The sequence below is a fragment of the Pleurodeles waltl genome, chromosome 10 (genome assembly GCF_031143425.1).
Source record: "Pleurodeles waltl isolate 20211129_DDA chromosome 10, aPleWal1.hap1.20221129, whole genome shotgun sequence".
NCBI lineage: Eukaryota > Metazoa > Chordata > Amphibia > Caudata > Salamandridae > Pleurodeles > Pleurodeles waltl.
In genome coordinates, this window is record NC_090449.1 from 202,991,731 (window position 1) to 203,010,495 (window position 18,765).

Genomic DNA, 18,765 nt, shown 5'->3' on the forward strand with positions numbered 1-18,765 from the left:
GATTTTCCAAACTGGGCACACGTGAAACGAAAGGGCTGGTATTGCCTGATTGATCTCACGCCAGGTATGCTGCTCGGCGTCCATCAGCGTGCACCGCCCAGCTGCGTGTGCTTTCAGTGTCTTCCCTCTTGAAAGGTTCAAGTGTACTCAGATGAAGGTACATAAAGGTTTTAGAATTGTTACATTAAATGCTAATGGCTTAAACAATAAGTGTGAAGCTTGGGAAATCTAAGACTGGGTTAAATGGCACTCACCAGATATTGTGCTTATGGAAGAGACACATTTTCATGACAAAAGAGAACCAAAATATAAAATGTTAAAGCAATGGGAAAGCCATCAATGTATCTCGTGTGCAAGTGCCAGCCATAGGGGGGGGTGGCAATATATATGAACATATATTTCCCGTTTCAAGTCATCTTTTCTCAAACAGACAAGGATGGTAGATGGGCTCTCATTAGCGATTTACTAACTAATTCCGGAATAACTATAGCTACAACCTATGCTCCTATCCCTGATGACCCAGCCCCTATGACAGAGCTTTACCAGGCACTAGTGATTTTAGGGGGGATTTTAATTTTCTTATAAACCTGGTCCTAGTTTATACGTCTCAGGCGTGAAAACAGAATAAGCCGCTAGTGGCCAAAGTCATGTCATATTGTATGAAAAGTCTGAGTTTGGTGGCTATATGGAGAGAAAAATATTCGGAAAGGTGGGAATATTCTTGCTTTTCTGGGAAATATAATTCCACCGCTATGTTAGATTTTTTTCTTTTTCCAAGAGCTGAAGCTAAGTAGTTAAGCACATATCTCAAATAGTTTTTCAGATCACTCTCTGGTAGAGATGGCAGTCTCCGAGATTAAGGTAGAAAGGCCCGGTGGGAGAAGGCACTTTAATAAGGTAAATGAAGATAATGAATGGTGTAAGGAGCAACTAAGTGAGACAATAAGTTACTTTACGGTGAATGAGAACACGGCCAGGATGGAAAATATCTGAGACGCGTTCAAAGCAACTATTCGTGGCTGCATTATCTCATGCTGAGGAAGCAGCTATCAGCTCGCAGGACAGGGGTAGAATTGGCAGTTCATCAAGCAAGCTTGGCGTATTCCCGTAATAGAAGCACTCGCAATAAAGCGGTGCTTAGACATTTGAGAGCACACATGCAAGACTACTATTATGAGCGGGGTTACATTACTAATGCTTCTTATCTTCAAAATACTTTTGAGGAAAATGAATATGCAATTTCTTAGCTTGGCAGATTTAAGAACTCCAAGCACAGAATAAGGTCACATCTGTTTTCGATGTGGAAACAAAAACCCATATTTTAGATCCCGCTCTGATTCAGGAAAAAAATCCTTAAACATTATGAAGTGTTATGTAGTGTACAACAGCAGGTTGATGTTGCTCGACTCAGGCGTTTTTTAAACCACCTTCCCATTCCAAAGCTACGGCTTAATCAAATTCAAAATCTTCCTCGAGGAAATCGAGGAGGATGTGAAATCATTGCCTAAAGGGAAGGCTTGTGGCGAAGATGACCTACCAGCTGAGTTTTATAGGAAATCTGCACAGGATTTAAATTTAGAGCTTTTAAAACTGGCCAATCATATCTTGGAAGGGGGCGAAGTCCCGGTATCTTTTTGCACTGCAATAGTGGTCAGCTTTTTGAAAAAGGACAAAAACAAAGAAAACATTCAATTGTATAGGCCTATTAGGGCCATACATACGAAAGCTTTTTCCCATAGACACAGAATGGGTAAAATCCTTTCATACATCTGGCCCTTAGTCTTTTAAATGTAGATTATAAGATTGTTACAGCATTACTGGTCAATCAAATGGGTAGAATTTTAGGCTCTATTATCCATCCGGATCAGTGCAGTTTTATTTCTGGTATATATATATATATATATATATATTCTCCAAAATGATTTTTCTTTTTTTATATAGAAACATTAGAATATTTTTTATAAAAAAGAGTTCCCGTCCATATTTTTTTACTAGATGCAGAAAAAACAATTAATCTAGTGTGTTGGGAAAGCGTTTTTTGTTATTCTTAGGGAATTTGGGATCCCCATGAGTTTTATTCAGATCATATCTCAACTTTATAAAGGGGCAACAGCCCAAATAATGATTAATTCATGTAATATTGGGGCCGGTGAGGTTATTTGGAGAAGGAAGCTAGGATGTCCCTTGGCACCCATTCTTTTTGAGTTACTTACACATCTTTTAGCAATAGCAATGTGGACTGATATAAGTATAGCGTCGCATATAAGTGGCATGACCAACATTAAATTATATGCTGATATAGCTCTTTTTAAAACCAGAAATGGGAAATCAAAATAGGGTTTTTAAAGTATTCCATGAGTTTCAAACTGAGATTTTATTATGCAAGTGCACCCTTGACACTTTACCTGCAGAACTTCGACCCTTAGTTAATCCAAGGTCTAAAAGATATTTAGGGGTATATGTTACAGAGTTTGCAAGTACCTATACAGATTTAATTACCCGCAATATGAAGGCACTTTTTGCAAAATAGACTGACCTACCTCTCTTAATAATGGGGTGTGTTTGATCCGAATGTCAATCTTACCATTGTGTAATTTCTTGTCTGCAGCTAATCCGTGTGCTGTCCAGATTAAGTTCTTCAAGGAACTGGAGGAAAAGTTCTCCACCTTTATTTGGGCCAATAAGACGCCTAGATTGGCGATACATATATTTTATAGGCCAGTGAAAGAAGGTTGCTTTGCTTTGCCCGATTTAAGAATATATTCTTTTGCCAATTTTGCAAACGGCTCATATATTTTTTTTTAAACTCCAGGAATGATTGAGATAGATATTGTTTTTCTTCCACGAGTATTAGATTGTTGACTTTCTGCGCCTCACAAGATCACCTAAAAAGGTTAGATATGAGGTTTTAGAGTGGCCCCTAAATCGTAAAGAACAACTGTACAAGCATTACGATATCCCGACCATTAATGGATCCACTCAACTGGTAGATGTTTACGTGGGGAAGCAACCACGATTATAAAAGAATGTCTCAGATTTTCTTAACTCTGATACCTGGAAGGCTTTGTTTGAAATAGAACCGTCTATTCAGCACTTCAAAAAACAATGATGCACTATTTCTACATTAGCATAATACATTTTTTTAAAAACATTTTAGACCTCAGTAGAATTGGGGCCATCTTGGACCTGGTTGAAGATTGAAAAGAAACCAGAACCTGAAGATTTATTAGCAGCTGAGTCTGAATTCTAAGAAAAAAGAAGGCCGGTGTGTTATACCTGAAGGCTCGGTATAAGCGGCAGTCTAAGGAAGGACTTCAGATTATGGCGGAGACCTGGAATAAGATAAATGTATCTAATTGTTCTTGAATAAAAGGAGCTAATTTAGTAGAACGCAATTTATGCAAAATGGCTACTTTATAGAACCCCACGATTTCTGCATAAATCAATCCCCAGGTACCGGATATGTGCTTTAGGTGCTTAATTAAAGGGGGGGGGGGGGGCAAAATAAACAATTTCTGAGTAAAGATCCAGGAGTACTGTTTTGGCACTTTAGGGATGTATCAGTCAATAGATGCACACAGAGCAGTTTAGGGGTATTCTTCCAATTTCAATATTACACCTTTGCAGGGAACAACAATTGTTTATTATAGTACTAACAGCTAGATCAATAATTCTTCAAAACTGGTGCTCAGAAGTGATCCCAACATGCCAACAATGGTGGTCCAAAATGTTAAAATTGAGGAGTTAGAGTATCGATATGCGCTAAGATCAGGATCCTATAACAAATTACAGAGATTATGGAGGGTAATGGGATGAGAGGGTGACAGGGGCAGCCCATCTCATTCTCTTAGAGGTAAAATTGTATAATATCAATGCAGAAATGTGAGATTTTGAGAAATGTGCAATGAATAAGTTACTTACCTTCGGTAACGCCTTTTCTGGTGGATACATTAACTACCTTTGGATTCCTCACCTAAAGAATTTCCCCCATGCGCCAGCTTCGACAGAAATGTTCTTCTAGCTCTGCACATCGACGATGACGTCACAATTGCCCGACTCCACGCGACGCCGTATGACGGCATCCAGACAATAAGAAGCTCTCGTTGACGTGCAGACGTCAGTTATCACCATTTTTTACGTGCCTTTGAGGTAAACAAGTGAACATTGACCTTGAAGGGAACATAATCGCATCAAGTAAAGTGAAACCGCAACATTTATTACAATAAAAAGAAACTAACGGCAACAACACCTTCATATGGAAACAAATATATCAGTCAAGTTCAACCATGTTTCCTTGAATTTTATAAATTAGAGAAAGAAATACATATATACATGCCATCATTATATACATCATCCAATTATATACAAATATACAAGAAAACGGTGCTCACCCACGGATTTCGTGGTAAGATCAGCCAGGCGATGGGGAGGCGGGTGGGACCGTGAGGAATCCACAGGTAGTTAATGTATCCACCAGAAAATGCGTTACCGAAGGTAAGTAACTTATTCTTCTGATGGATACACCTACCTGTGGATTCCTCACCTAAAGAATAGAGTCCCAAAGCAGTACTACCTTCGGAGGTGGGAGCCTGAATGGTCAAACCAAGAAATCCTGCAGCACTGAGCATGCAAAATGGCCATCCCTCTTGACCTCAGAGTCCAAACAATAATGTTTGACAAAAGTGTGGAGGGATGCCCAAGTTGCCGCCTTGCAGATGTCAACCACAGGAACACCCCTAGCCCAGGCCAATGAAGCAGCCTTAGATCTGGTGGAATAAGCTCGAAGCCCCACAGGTGGTTCTTTCTTTGCTAAGGAATAACAAAGTTTGATACAGAGAATGGCCCACCTGGACAGTGCTCTCTTGTGGACCTCTCTGCCTTTCCTCTTCCCCACGTATCCAACGAAGAGCTGATCATCTTGCCTGAACTCCCTCGTCCTGTCGACAAAGAAGCTCAATGCTCTTTGTGGATCCAATCGGTGGAGCCTCTCTTCCTCCTTGGATGGATGAAGTGGAGGGTAAAAGGAAGAGAGAGTAATAGACTGCCCCAAGTGCAAGGGTGTAACAACCTTCAGGAGGAAAGCCGCCTTGGTCCTTAACACCACTTTGTCTCTAAAGAAGGAAAGGTATGGAGACTCTACATTAAGAGCCTGAAGCTCACTCACTCTTCTGGCCGATGTTATGGCTACCAGAAATACAGTTTTTAAGACCAGCAAACGCAAAGAACAAGAGTGCATCAGCTCAAATGGCGATCCCATCAGAAATGTCAATACCAAATTAAGATCCCACTGTGGCATAACAAATGGAGTGGGCGGAAACCTATTAGTGAGACCCTTTATGAACCTCAAAACAAGTGGTGATTTAAACAAGGAGGGTTGGTCTGGGAGGCACAGAAAAGCCGACAGCACTGATAAATAGCCCTTAACTGTGGCAACTGCACAACCCTTCTGTGCCAAGGAAAGAGCAAATAATATGTCAGACAAGTGAGCCTTTAAGGGATTAATTTGGTTCTCTCCACACCAACCTACAAATGTGGCCCACCTGCTTGCATAGATCGATTTGGTGGAGTGTCGCCTGGCCAATAAAATAACATCCACCACTTCCGGCGGGAGAGAAAAAGCACTCAGATTGCCCCGTTCAATCTCCAGGCATGAAGGTGCAGACTCTGGAGGTGGGGGTGTAGAATCTGCCCCTGCGACTGCGAGAGGAGGTCTACCCTGTAAGGGAGACAGAGAGGAGGGCACAGAGGGAGTTGGAGAAGGTCCGAATACCACACCCTTCTCGGCCAATCTGGGGCTATCAAGATGACCTGGGCCCGGTCTTGGCGGATCTTCCTCAGAACTCGAGGAATTAGGGGAATGGGAGGAAACGCGTAAAGCAACTGACCCTTCCAGGACATCTGAAACGCGTCCCCCAAAGCTCCTTGCACCGGATACTGGAGGCTGCAAAACAACGGGCACTGTACGTTCTCCTGAGTAGAAAACAGATCTATCTGCGGACACCCCCACATCTGGAAGATGTAAAGAACCGGATCCGGATGAAGACGCCACTCTTGTTCGACCGAGATGCGCCGACTGAGAACATCCACACGTACATTCAGAACCCTGGCCAAATGATTTGCTACCAAGCAAATCTTGTGGTCCTGAAGCCAGGACCAGAGTCGAAGAGCTTCTCTGCAGAGAAGATACGACCCCACTCCTCCCTGCTTGTTTATATACCACATCACGGTAGTGTTGTCCGTCAGGACCTAGACTGAATGACCACGAAGGGAAGGGAGAAAGGCCTTGAGAGCCAGACGTACTGCCCGCAATTCCAACAGATTGATGTGAAACCTCTGTTCCACTGGAGACCAAAGGCCTTTGATCTCCAGGTCCCCCAGATGAGCTCCCCACCCTAGAGTGGAGGCATCAGTTACAACTGTGGCCACTGGCGGAGGCAGTGAGAACGGCCTTCCTTGCGACAGGCTGCCGACCGCAGCCCACCACTGAAGATCCACAGCAGTGTCTCTGGAGATCCTGATCAAATCCTTGAGATCTCCTTTGTGCTGAAATCTCTGCCTGCGGACGCACCACTGAAGAGCCCTCATGTGCCAGCGTGCATGAGTGACCAGCAGTATGCAAGAAGCAAACAGACCGAGCAGACGAAGGACCTTGAGGATTGGAACTACCACTCCATTTCGAAACATTGGAATCAATGCCTGAATGTCCTGAACCCGCTGGGGCGGAGGAAAGGCCCGTTTCAATGTTGTGTCCAGTACTGCCCCTATGAACAGGAGGCGTTGAGAGGGCTCCAGGTGAGATTTGGGCACATTGATTGAAAAACCCAGGTGGAACAACAACTGAGTTGTCGCCTGCAGGTGATGCCGCACGAGCTCTGGAGACTTGGCTTTGATCAACCAATCGTCCAGATAGGGAAATACCGCTATCCCTCTTCTCCTGAGCTCTGCCGCAACCACTGCCATCACCTTTGTGAAGACTCGAGGTGCTGAAGTAAAACCAAATGGGAGGACAGCAAACTGATAATGCTGCGACCCCACTACAAACCGGAGATACTTCTTGTGCGATTTGAGGATCGGAATATGGAAGTACGCAACCTGCAAATCGACAGACACCATCCAATCTCCTTCATTCAACGCCAAAAGAACCTGTGATAGGGTCAGCATCTTGAACTTTTCCTGTTTGAGGAGCCAATTCAAAATATTCAGGTCCAGGATTGGTCTCAACCGACCATCCTTTTTGGGGATCAGGAAGTATCTTGAATAACAGCCCTGACCCCTCTCCTGCTCTGGGACCAACTCCACTGCGCCCTTTGACAAAAGGGATAACACCTCCTGTTGTAGTAACAGAATATGGTTGTCCGAACAGAAGGATGGGTGGGGAGGGAAGAGAGGGGGGAATTCCCGAAAGGAAAGAGCATACCCCTTCTTCACGATGTCGATGACCCAGGAGTCTGATGTTATAAACTCCCACATGGGAAGAAATCGGGCAAGTCTCCCCCCTAATGGATACACGTGAGCAGGGAGTGGTGGAGGACTAAGGCTGCTTTCCCTGCTGCACCCCTCCTGAGGAAGAGGAAGAGGCAGAGTGCTGCTGGGTGGCCCCTCTAGTTCATACTCTACCCCTGCCTCTGAAGGATGAAGGACCCTATCCTGCAGATTGCTGTGCCACGTGGAACCTGCCACGAAAGGAGGTGCCACGACCAAAACCTCAACATTTTCTAAAAGATCTAAAGGTAGAGGAAGTGGCTGCTTGAAGTCCCAACAACCTCGCTGTGGCTCTGCTCTCTTTAAAGCGTTCAAGGGCAGAATCTGCTTTTGTCCCAAAGAGTTTTTCCCTGTCAAAAGGCAGGTCCAGGAGAGTAGCCGGCACATCCGGGGAGAAACCTGATGAACGCAGCCAAGCCTGTCGCCTCGTCACTATGGATGTACCCATAGCTCTTGCCACGGAGTCCAAGGTGTCCAACCCAGATTGAATCACCTGGGTCGCCACCGTCTGAGCGTCCGTTAATAGATGCAACACCTCCTGTGGCAATTCTGAATGACCCTTAGCCTCCTCCATAAGGGCATGAATATAACGCCCCAAAATACAAGTCGCATTGGTCGACTTCAAGGCCATGCTGCACGAAGAAAAGGCCTTCTTTGCTGCCTGGTCCATTTTCTTAGACTCCATATCCTCAGGGGTCCAGGGGAACGAACCAGGAGCTGACAGAGAGGAGCAAGATGCCTGAACAACCAAACTCTCCGGAGTTGGATGTTTGGAGAGAAAGTCCGGGTCACCTGGAGCCGCACGATAGCGTCTCGCTACCGCCCTGTTGACGGCTGCTGAAGTCACTGGCTTCTTCCAGATATCTTTAATGGGGTCCAAAAGAGCCTCGTTGAAGGGCAAGAGAGGCTCTGCCACTGCCGATGCCGGATGCAGCACTTCAGTCAGAAGGTTTGTTTTCACCTCTGCAGCAGGAAGAGGAAGGTCCAAAAAATCTGTAGCCTTCCTTACTACCGCATGAAATGATGCAGCTTCCTCAGTATACTCCCCTGGGGAAGCCAAATCCCATTCAGGGGAAGTGTCAATGCCACTTGCTGTGTCCAAGCCTTGGCAATCACCCGAAGGCTCCAAGATCTCGCCTTCCTCCAAATGTTGTCTGCTGTATTCCTCTTCCTCCAGGAGCCGTAAAGCTCCTGGATCGGAGCCTGGATTCGAGTCCCGGCGTCGATAAGGCGTCGGCCGACGCCGAAGATCTTCGCCGGCGCCGCTCTTCGAATCCATCCGACGCCGGACCCTCCGGCGCCACAGGCAATTTCACTGTAGACTGGATCCGTGATGAATCCACTGGCGCCGGGACAGCAGACGTCATCGGCATCACAGGCCTACTGGGCGACGCCAAGGGCATCAGCGACGAAGTGGCTCCAGAAGGAAGAAAGGGCATAAAGGGTGTCGGCTTGTAAGGAGCCGAAGCATCCAAGTTAAAAGCCAAAGGGCCTGACAGACCCACATGCCCTCCATCAGGTGCCATGGTGGAAAAGATATTGAACATTGCATTTAAAAATGCAGCGGGATCAGTACCCGGTGCCGGGAAAGCCGGATAAGCCTGTGGAACCGGCATAGAGGCCGATGATGGACCATGCATCTCCTGCTCTGGAGAAGCCGCCGGCTCCTGATGAGATTCGACTTCAAACACCGACAAAGGTGAAGTCGGAGAAGCCGAAGTCATTGGAGGCGGAGGTGTGACGGTCGGGCTAACCTCCCACGTCGGTCGGCGCCGAGCTGACGGAGATCTGGATCTGGACCTGGATTGGCCCCTGCTCGATCGGCGCCGAGACTCGTGACGACGCCGAGAGTCCCCGTGGCGTTGATGAGTCTTCGAAGATTTCGAAGAAGACTCTCTGCGATGACGCCTTTCCTTCCTTTTCTTGGAACGGGCCAGGAATAACTTCGCCTCTCTCTCCTTAAGTGCCTTAGGATTCATGCGTTGACACGATCCGCATGACTCGACCTCATGGTCGGAACTAAGGCACCATAAACAATTTTCATGGGGGTCCGTGACCGACATCCGACCCCCACACTGGTTACAAAGTTTAAAGCCAGATTTTCTCGGCTGGGACATAGTAACACCGAAGTGCAACTGTAGCTCCCTGTAAGCCTCGAAGAAAAACCGTTACTCGAAGGCACGGAAAAAAGGGAACTGACATCTGCACGTCGACGAGGGCTTCTTATTGTCTGGATGACGTCATACGCGTCGCGTGGAATCGGGCAATTGTGATGTCATCGTCGATGTGCAGAGCTAGAAGAAAATTTCCGTCGAAGCTGGCGCGTGGGGGAAAATTCTTTAGGTGAGGAATCTACAGGTAGGTGTATCCATCAGAAATAAAATTACTTATGGGCTTGTATATGTATTTTATGGAATTTGAACATTGTTTTTTATTGTGATGATTTGGTTAATTGATTATGCAGCTTGAAGTATGTTTGAACTCTTCCACAAAAAACATATTAAAGGATTTTTTTTTTAATCAAAACAGGATTGATAAAGGCAAAACGTTTGGGGGATTATCACCCAAGGGTGTCAGATTTAACAGTCATGACTTAAAAATATGATAACATATTATCAAATTTACATTGTTTGAACAAACCCTTTGGCTAGGAAGAACTAAATGGTACTTTGAAAAAATAAAAACAGGCTCAGTATGTATATAGCTATAAAAGAAAATCTGAGTGAACAACTTCTTTCATTCCATGTATGAAAAGAGAGTTCAAAACGTAAAATGTTTAAAACATTACTTAAATTGCATAGGGACAAAAGAACTCCATTTAGCGTCGCTTTAAAATTTTGAGAAAATATTACCAAATTTTTATTGTTGGAACAAACCCTTTGAGTGGGAAGACGTAAATGGTACTTATAAAAATTTAAACGCATCCAAGGAGTATGTTCTGGTTATTCATTTTATACAGGCAGAGGGATGAAAAAATATTCCATCAAAAGCCTATCCTCTACAAATGTATCCTGTGAATTCTAAAGAATGCACTGAAAGAGGCGTATCAAAACAAATCTATCATTTTAAGTATGAAGTATCTGTAAATGTTTAATACACACCTATATTGAAGATCGGACACACTTTGAGTAAACTCCACAGCAAGGGTTGGATTTTCATGATCTTCTTCACAATTCAGAATATCCAATATCCCATCTGAAAATCAAAAATAACGTGCAACACAAGAGTTGTATAAAATCTTTGGAAAATCAGATTTTAGGAGCCTACAGCTAAAGCCAAAAGAAGAAGAGCTGGTGCATATTGTCAAGCGATTTTAGCCATTCATGAGACACAAATGGCATTAAAAGGGGTATGCCAGTGTATTTTTCTCCAATGCCATTTATGAAACTTGACCATGAAAAGCTTTTAGATTTGTAATTTCAAACAGGTTTGATTTTATAGTAGCATACTCAAGCACAGGCTTCTATATTTATAGAATGATCAAAGAAGAAATTGATATGTTGAGAAATCATTTATATAAAAGGACGAGTGCACACAAGATTTGAGGAAACAATGACGAGGAATACATTTTACTTTCAAAAACATTGTTTATGGTCAGATACTCCAAAAGTAATTGGAAACACTGTCACAAATTTTACCGGACGACAGTACCAACAGACAACTCAACCTTATTTTGGTGATGTTTTAAACTGGAGAATACCAGACTGACAACCCTATTTGTGGAAAATCTGACAACTCTCATTGAAAAATGCCCTTACCAGTATCAGGTCACTGTTTTAAACCACTAAAACACACAAAGCAAATACAAAATGATTTATTAACCCAAAATTATTAGATAGCATTTTATAATTTTTGGAAAAAAAGACATAAAGAGGGTTTTACGTGATGTATGTTTTCCAAAAAAGTCTGCGTATGTGGGTTTCCTATTTTTATGTCTAGGAAGGTGATGGAAGGGGCAAGCTTATCAGAAAATAAGAAAGCTGTAAGTAAAAGAAGGAAAGCATTGACCCTCCTTATTTTCCTACAAAAAAATAAGAGAGGGCACTCGAGGGAGAGAAAAGAGCAGGTTGATTGAGGAGAGAAGAGGTCCAGTAGACAAAAACAAAAGAAGAGAGAGGAAAGACAGAGGATACAGAGATCTGCATGCTAATAGGGATACCAGAAAAACATATATAGTGAATTATGGAAGGAGTGAACAAAAAGATGATTTAAACTTTGAGAAGATGAATTTTAAAAAAGGATTTGAGGAAACATTTTTCAATAAGAAGAGCATTAACCATGCTGAGTTTGTGAGTAAAAGAAAGGCATTCAGATTAAAATGTTTTACCAGAAGTTGATTTCTCAAGACCGTTGTTCATCCAAAACACATCTCTAAACTCATTTAAGCGGTCAGGCTCTTGCCACTGTACATTTTAATACAATTTATTCTAAAAAAAATATATATGTTCTCAAATAATCCAGCTACTTCTGTTTTATTCTAAAAGCCACTGGTGCACCTTTTTGCAATCATAAACATCTCCGGATGTTAGTACTATATTTTTATTCTCATTACCCTTGCCCTTCCCCTTTGTTTTTTTATCTCCTGTTATAATACAGCAGTTTAAGAAGTTAAGTGGGCCCACTCAAAATGAGCATTGTAGGTGGGCATATCATACTAGCGAACATGGTGGTTGCACTTCGACAGTGCAACAGGCCTGTCCTGAACAGTCCTAATTAATCTCCCATCAAGGCAGCCTAAAATAGGCTCATTATGAGCATCCGAATGCAGAGACAAAGTGGTGGAAATGGGCTCTTGCAAACCTGAACTGGAGAGGGGATGTAGATGGGAAACAGAGAAAAGCAACAGACTGCACAACAGTGAATGGGCCTTCACCTGTTTGCAGGAAGTACAGGAGTGCATCCTATATCGGCGACAGCACAGGGAGGCAGAGCAGCAAATGAGAATACCATCACCACAAGCTCTGATCTCAGACTCCAGGGGGAGAGCAGGCAGAGAAAAGTCCCTAGAGCAGGCAGAGGAGAATCCTCAGAACTAGAGATATATGGGCTACGGCGTGTAGCCCAACAAGAAGAGGAGCATCGGAGGTGACCAGTGGAGGAGGCGGCTTGGGTCACATCAAGGATATTGGAGGAGACTCAGGGCCTGTCTGGAGTGGCCATTGAAAGAGAGAAGGGATCGGTCTTATTAAGGACATTGACAGCACGCTGACTGGGCATGGCCCTGCCCAGGAATTGCTGCAGGCTGGATGAGTGGTTTGGCCAACATGAGCTGCTGTAGGAGTCAATCCCAATAAGCAATAGTGGACACGTTTGGTGCCTGGGTCTCCCCCCCCACCCTGATTCAGATGATAACCACCAGCAGTCCTGGAGCAGACCTGGGGCTGGAGGTGTGATCTAACCTAGCCCTGGGCAAGATTTGGCAAAAGCCACTGAATTGCATGGGCAGGTGAGACTTGTGGGGGCCTCTACTGCCCTTGGTTAATTGTCTCCCATTCCTGAATGGCTATGCACGAACGATGGGCAGAGAGAGAGAGACGGAGCATCAAGAAGAACCACTAGAAACGCCAGGACTTGGTAAATTACACATTACACCCCCAAAGAGTTGAAGTGGCACCGCTGTGTGCAGCTTGGGTGGAGGGAGGGCCTCTGTTGACCGAGCATTACTGCACTTGAGGACCTCATTAATTGGCAGGGGAGCTATAAAACCCTGAAAATTGAGTGTTGGGTATATGCAGGGCCAGACTCCAGGCTGGCTACATGGACCTGTTTTGGAAATCTAGTGCATAGTTTCTCAATAAGGACTCTCCATAAAGAGAGAAAGATATACACTCAACATTGGAAAGTTGGTTCACCCAGTTTCTAGAAATCCAACCGTCTGAGGCACCAAGGTAAAAGTCAAACCAACAAACTAACCATAACAAGACAAAATAGACAAATACACAAAATCTGACACAGAGACACCAAAAGAAGGGGAAAACGAGGAAGGAAAAGACAGACCAATATCGAATGAAGATATCTTGGCCATATCGCAAGCCAACAACCACACCAAACAAGTAGTAGATACACACAGTGGTAAAGTGGGTTCAATGTTATTCTTTGACAGCAGAATCTTCAGACTACACTCTAAAAGACACAGAGGGAGAAGTAAGATTTTCATCTGGGTGATTCACTTGGAGGTCTACAATCAAAGTAGGGTAAACTCTCTACTACACCCTGTTCCCTATGAACTAAGTGGATGAAGTTGAGGTGAAAGCTGGCCTTAACAACCTGATGCTACCGGAGTTACCTAAGGGCATAAATGGTCCACATCCTAAAGCTTCACTCTCTGATTCTAGGGACATGGATCCCCAATTCAGATCTGTCTGATTAGTGACAGTGTTGGCCCAAAGTGCCTTCAGGCAGAGGCCTTCTCCTGGTGCACCTCCAACACCATACATGCTTGTCTTTTGAATTATAGGATAAGCATGTTACCCTCCAGTGGGCACATGGACCTCTCACATATGAATCCTGCAAGATACTAGTCCCTGATTGCACAAAGAGAGTGCAACAACAGAGGAAGTCATTTGAGGGTGTCAAGCAGTAGTTAAGGGCAATGCAGCAGGGCTACCAACTTTTGCACCAGACTAAACTAAAGCTAATCAGCAAAACACGACCCTCTTCTTTGACACCGTGGACAGTCACCAGGATTGAGTGGCACACAGCAAGGTATCTGCCAAAAGAGAATAAAAAGAGAAAGTAAAGGCGAGGCCACCTAAGAGGTGCGGAGAAGGCAGCATAGGAAAAAAAATATCTGGCCATGTGGAAAGGACTCTGAATTAAGGTGGAGCTCAGATTCTGACATATCATACAGAGAGACAAGAGGCGAAAAAGAACCCCACATGGACACAGTCGCACAGGATTATCATGCGTCAGACCTCCTAGAGCACTGCATGGATGCCTCATGACCTTATCAACTCATGCCATCTCAGGGCAGACTAAGGGCCTGATTACAACTTTGGAGGAGGGTGTTAATCCGTCCCAAAAGTGACAGATATCCTGCCCACCGTATTACATGTTCCATAGGATATAATGGACTTCTAATACAGCGGGTGGTATATCCGTCACATTTGGGACGGATTAACACCCTCCTCCAAAGTTGTAATCAGGCCCTAAATGATGAGATTATGTCAGGGACAGAGGCAGAGAAAAGGCCCAGCCTCGGGTGCCCTGATGCAGCATCATGTAAATATTCCTTCAGAACCAGCTGGACGGTGGTGAAAAAAAGAAGAACACTATAACTATTCAGGTTTGCAGATTTCTGTGATGTCTTCAAATTGCCAGGATCCAAAAAGATAGCAGGTCTACTTACTATAACTCTTGGTGACAACAGCACTATAACCACTGTTTTTCAATTCTTTAGGAGCCTATGTTAATATGGGGAAGGATGTTTTGGATGCTCAGTATTGGTTAATGGAGAGTATTGGGAGGGTCGATGTGCACATTCTGTGACGGTGCTAAGAGTTTTCCAAGTATAGCGGGGTGTGGGGAATTTGTTGTGGGAGACTCTTGTTTTGGTTATTGAACTAACATGGATAGTAGACAAACCCTGGGTTGTACACACAGGCACAGTAACACAAAAAGAAATGAAGATGACAGAGGGGATGAACCACTAAATAAAGCATGCATTGCCACCTGGAGTGTGAACGGTATGCTCAACCAAATCAAGCGTTGGTCGCAAAATGGCTAAACACTACGGTATGGATAGACCTCTCTTACCGAGATGCATCTTCTGGGTGAAAAATGTCTTCTTTGCTCACCAATTTTTGCGCGTGGTATGCATTAATGGTTCAATACTGGTTGCCATCCTGTGGAATGCAGGCTGTTTTTTGTGGTGACGCATATGTGGGGACACATATGTGGAGAAACACACAGGGCAGATACATTTCCTTGAAAGTAACTTTACATGCTAAGCCCATCTCGTTAGCAAATGTATATGTTCTTCCCCTGTGTCAATCCAATTCCTGGAGCAGGTTGGGTGGATTCTTGTGCAGTTCACAGTGGGATGGGTATTCTTCGGTGGTGACTTAAATGGGGTGATGAACTAGAGTCTGGACTGGACAGGAAGGGGATGTGACTACTGCATCCTCCATTCAAGTCATAACCCTGTGTCTGAATTAAAAGACATCTGGTATGACTTCCACAGAACCTGGTGGTAGTAAACGTTTTACGCAGGGGGGCTCATATAGCCTTTTTGAGAATCGACTTGTTCCAAATGTCCAAGACAGAGGAATCAGTAATCCTTCACTACTCACACTTTGGTGGACAAGTTCAAGGGACAAAAGAGCCTGGCACCTCAGTGTGTGGTGGCTGATGGTGTGATCTTTCAAAGCCCATGACAAAGAGGAGACGGACAGGTTTTTCATAATCAACAGCAACTGTGGAGTCAGAGATGAGACTAAGGTATGCCTACTAGAAATATATAAGAGGTGGATTATAAGCTACTTAACATATCAAAATAGATCAACATGCTTGGCGACCGCCCCGCTTCACCTTAAAACCCAATACTTGACATCAGCAATACCTGAGCTCACTTAGCATCTGAAATTCCACAGGACCAGGCTAAAACATTCTTAAGGAAGGAGGCCAAGCTGGCCTGGAGGGTGATGCAGAGTTGGGTGTAGCAGTGGGGAGACAAAGCTGCTAAAATCTCACATTGGTTGTGCCAATGTGAAAAAAAAAAAACATGACACACATAACCCACATCCATTGTCCAGATGGACAACATGTAACAGCCTGATTACACAGGCATTTTAGTTTGTTCAAACCTACCCACGTTATTGCATGAGCATTTGAGTTTTTTTCTAACCCTACACTCCAAAGTAGAATCAAAGAACCCATCTTCTTTAGGCAAATTCCTAAGTAACCTCCTGGTTCATATATTCATGGATGAAGAGAGATTCAATGGCAGACATAAACTGGGAAGACAAGTGAGAGAGGTCTTAAGTCAGTTATAAAGTGAGAATGCTCCTGGAACAAATGGCTAACCAGCAGAATTATTCAAGCAACTGGTGAGTGCATTCGTTCCATGGGTGGGGTAGGGGGTTGTTTGGGGCAATGTTTAGAAAAGTTAACTTACCACCGATGGAGACAAATTGTTATAATTATGATTCGTAGGCCAAGGGCTCCTTATTAACACAGAGGCCAAAATTATCACCAAGTTGCTGGCACTGTTGGGCACGTTTCACATGCATGGAGGCATCACGCAAAAATGCTTGCTCTTGCCATTGCTGTTTATGATCTCGAGCAACTGGCAGAATGTCCCAGAACTGATGCAATGGTGCAGAATTTGAATGTGCACCAGGAGTGGCAGACAGTATTGCCAAATTTAGTTGACATCTTGATATATTGAGACCACAAAGAGTGCACGTTGCGAGTACTTCAGATATTTGGGAAGCTGTCAGGCTTGAAAAGCTACTTGTCAAAATCAGTGGTACACCTACAACAGGGGAAAGAGTGAAATATGGGATGGGAGCAAGACTACTGGTGGCGAGAGAAGGATTTAGATAATTGGGCACTTACATAACTAGGGACCAACACCTCACCTGGGAAACAAATTACTTCCATAACTGATTAAACTACAAGGCCAGCTGAACTTCTGAAATCCACCACCCCGCTTTGCCCATTATCACGGTTTGGAGATCAGCCATTGTTAAGATGCCCATGCACTCCGAATCCTTTACCAGCTCCATAATAACCCATACAGACTACCATGGGAAAGCTTTATATGAGTCAGATCACTGCTTGGAAAGTTTGTGTGGGGCAGGGGGATTCCACAGATTGCTATAGCCAAAAGACTCAAATCCACGCACAACAGTGGAATTGGGATAGCAGATATCAAGTCATGAAATATATGTCTGCACATATGACGCTTGTAAACGAATAGCTCTACTAATTACGTAGAAATAGGACATAAACCACCGAAGAATGGGCCATGGGTGAGGTTAATCTGTATGGTGGTAAAGTAGACCCTGTGGTCCGGTCAGCTAAGGTAACTGTCATCCAGACCTGGCAGAACACCATTAGTCACATCAAATGGCATGGGAAACTAACCATAGTGGCCCGTCTGTGGAAAGGTGGTATGTTGCTCAAAGTGAGTGCCTCACAGGGGTACAGCATTTCCAAATTGGGAGATGCGCTGGATGATATACATAAACTGTCAATTACCGAACTCCAAACCAATTACAACCTACCTAAACATCAGTTCTAAAAATATTTACAATTGTGAAATGCTTTCTAGCCATACATAAGAGGCCTAGTAGAGCTCCCTGATTTTAGCCTTCAGGATGCGAAACTCCTGATGTGAGGCTTAGGACGGGGGGAAAATATCCAGCATACACCCATCTCTGCTAATCAACACATCCAACACCTTCGAGGAGCTGAGACATGCTTGAGAAAAAGGATTTTGGGGATCTCACTGAGGATGAGTGGTGGGAAGCTAAAATAACATCCAGTGAACCCTCCATAACCAGACACATTCAATATATTCAGTCTAATTCCTCCACTGCACGTGTATGGTACGGGTCAGGTTATGGGAGGCGGGCAGGGCAGAAGCACCAGACTGACTATAGTGTCACTACTTCTTCGGTGATTTTCTCTACACAGTTTGGCAATGTTCGAGGATTAGTCCCTTCTAGGAAGGGGTGTTACGAACCTTGGGTAGGTGCTGAGTGGGCAAATTGAAAAGGATTTTCCCTTCTTCCCCTCTCTACTAATATGGACTCAAATATAAACATATCTGCATTGAGTATTTTTTTTTTTTAAACAAATTTTGTTAGCATTTTCCATATGTAAAAGACAAACATCTGCATTGTGTACTTACACCACCACATAAAAAACTAAAATATATATCGTCCAGGAGCAGCACTGCGCTCTGGTTGGGCTGCAGTTTAAAATTCACTGCAGGGCAAATAACAAGGAATAAATGTATTGCCATGTAGTAAAAGCCTACTTCTATATATTCATAAAGCACCCCTAAACTGTGCCTTGTAAGCCCAGAAGCAAGTGCTAATATACAAAAAGAGGCTAAAATACATATTGGGATTGAAGTGTCCTCACAACACAATGAAAGCCAAAAGCTATTTCACTGCAGGCCTTGCTAGACTTTTCCCTAAGAAAACTTAGTTGACATCAACATCTAAAATTGTGTATTTCCGTACAGGAAAAGGCTAGACAAATGCTTCAAAGTTATTTTGTAATGTTTTTTCAAAATGTGATTTAATGGTTGTTGGAAATGGCCCTTTCTGC

The 18,765-nt window shown here is 43.9% G+C and overlaps 1 protein-coding gene across 2 annotated transcripts in view; it reads right to left on the bottom strand.

Annotated features, from left to right (window-relative positions):
* SNX29 (sorting nexin 29) overlaps nt 1-18,765 on the bottom strand; it is a 1,353,458-nt gene that overhangs the window by 1,069,441 nt on the left and 265,252 nt on the right. For both annotated transcript variants that reach the window (XM_069210178.1, XM_069210180.1), the window contains exon 10: nt 10,584-10,677. In XM_069210178.1, coding sequence (XP_069066279.1) covers nt 10,584-10,677 — 94 coding nt within the window. The remainder of the gene's footprint in view (nt 1-10,583; nt 10,678-18,765) is intronic.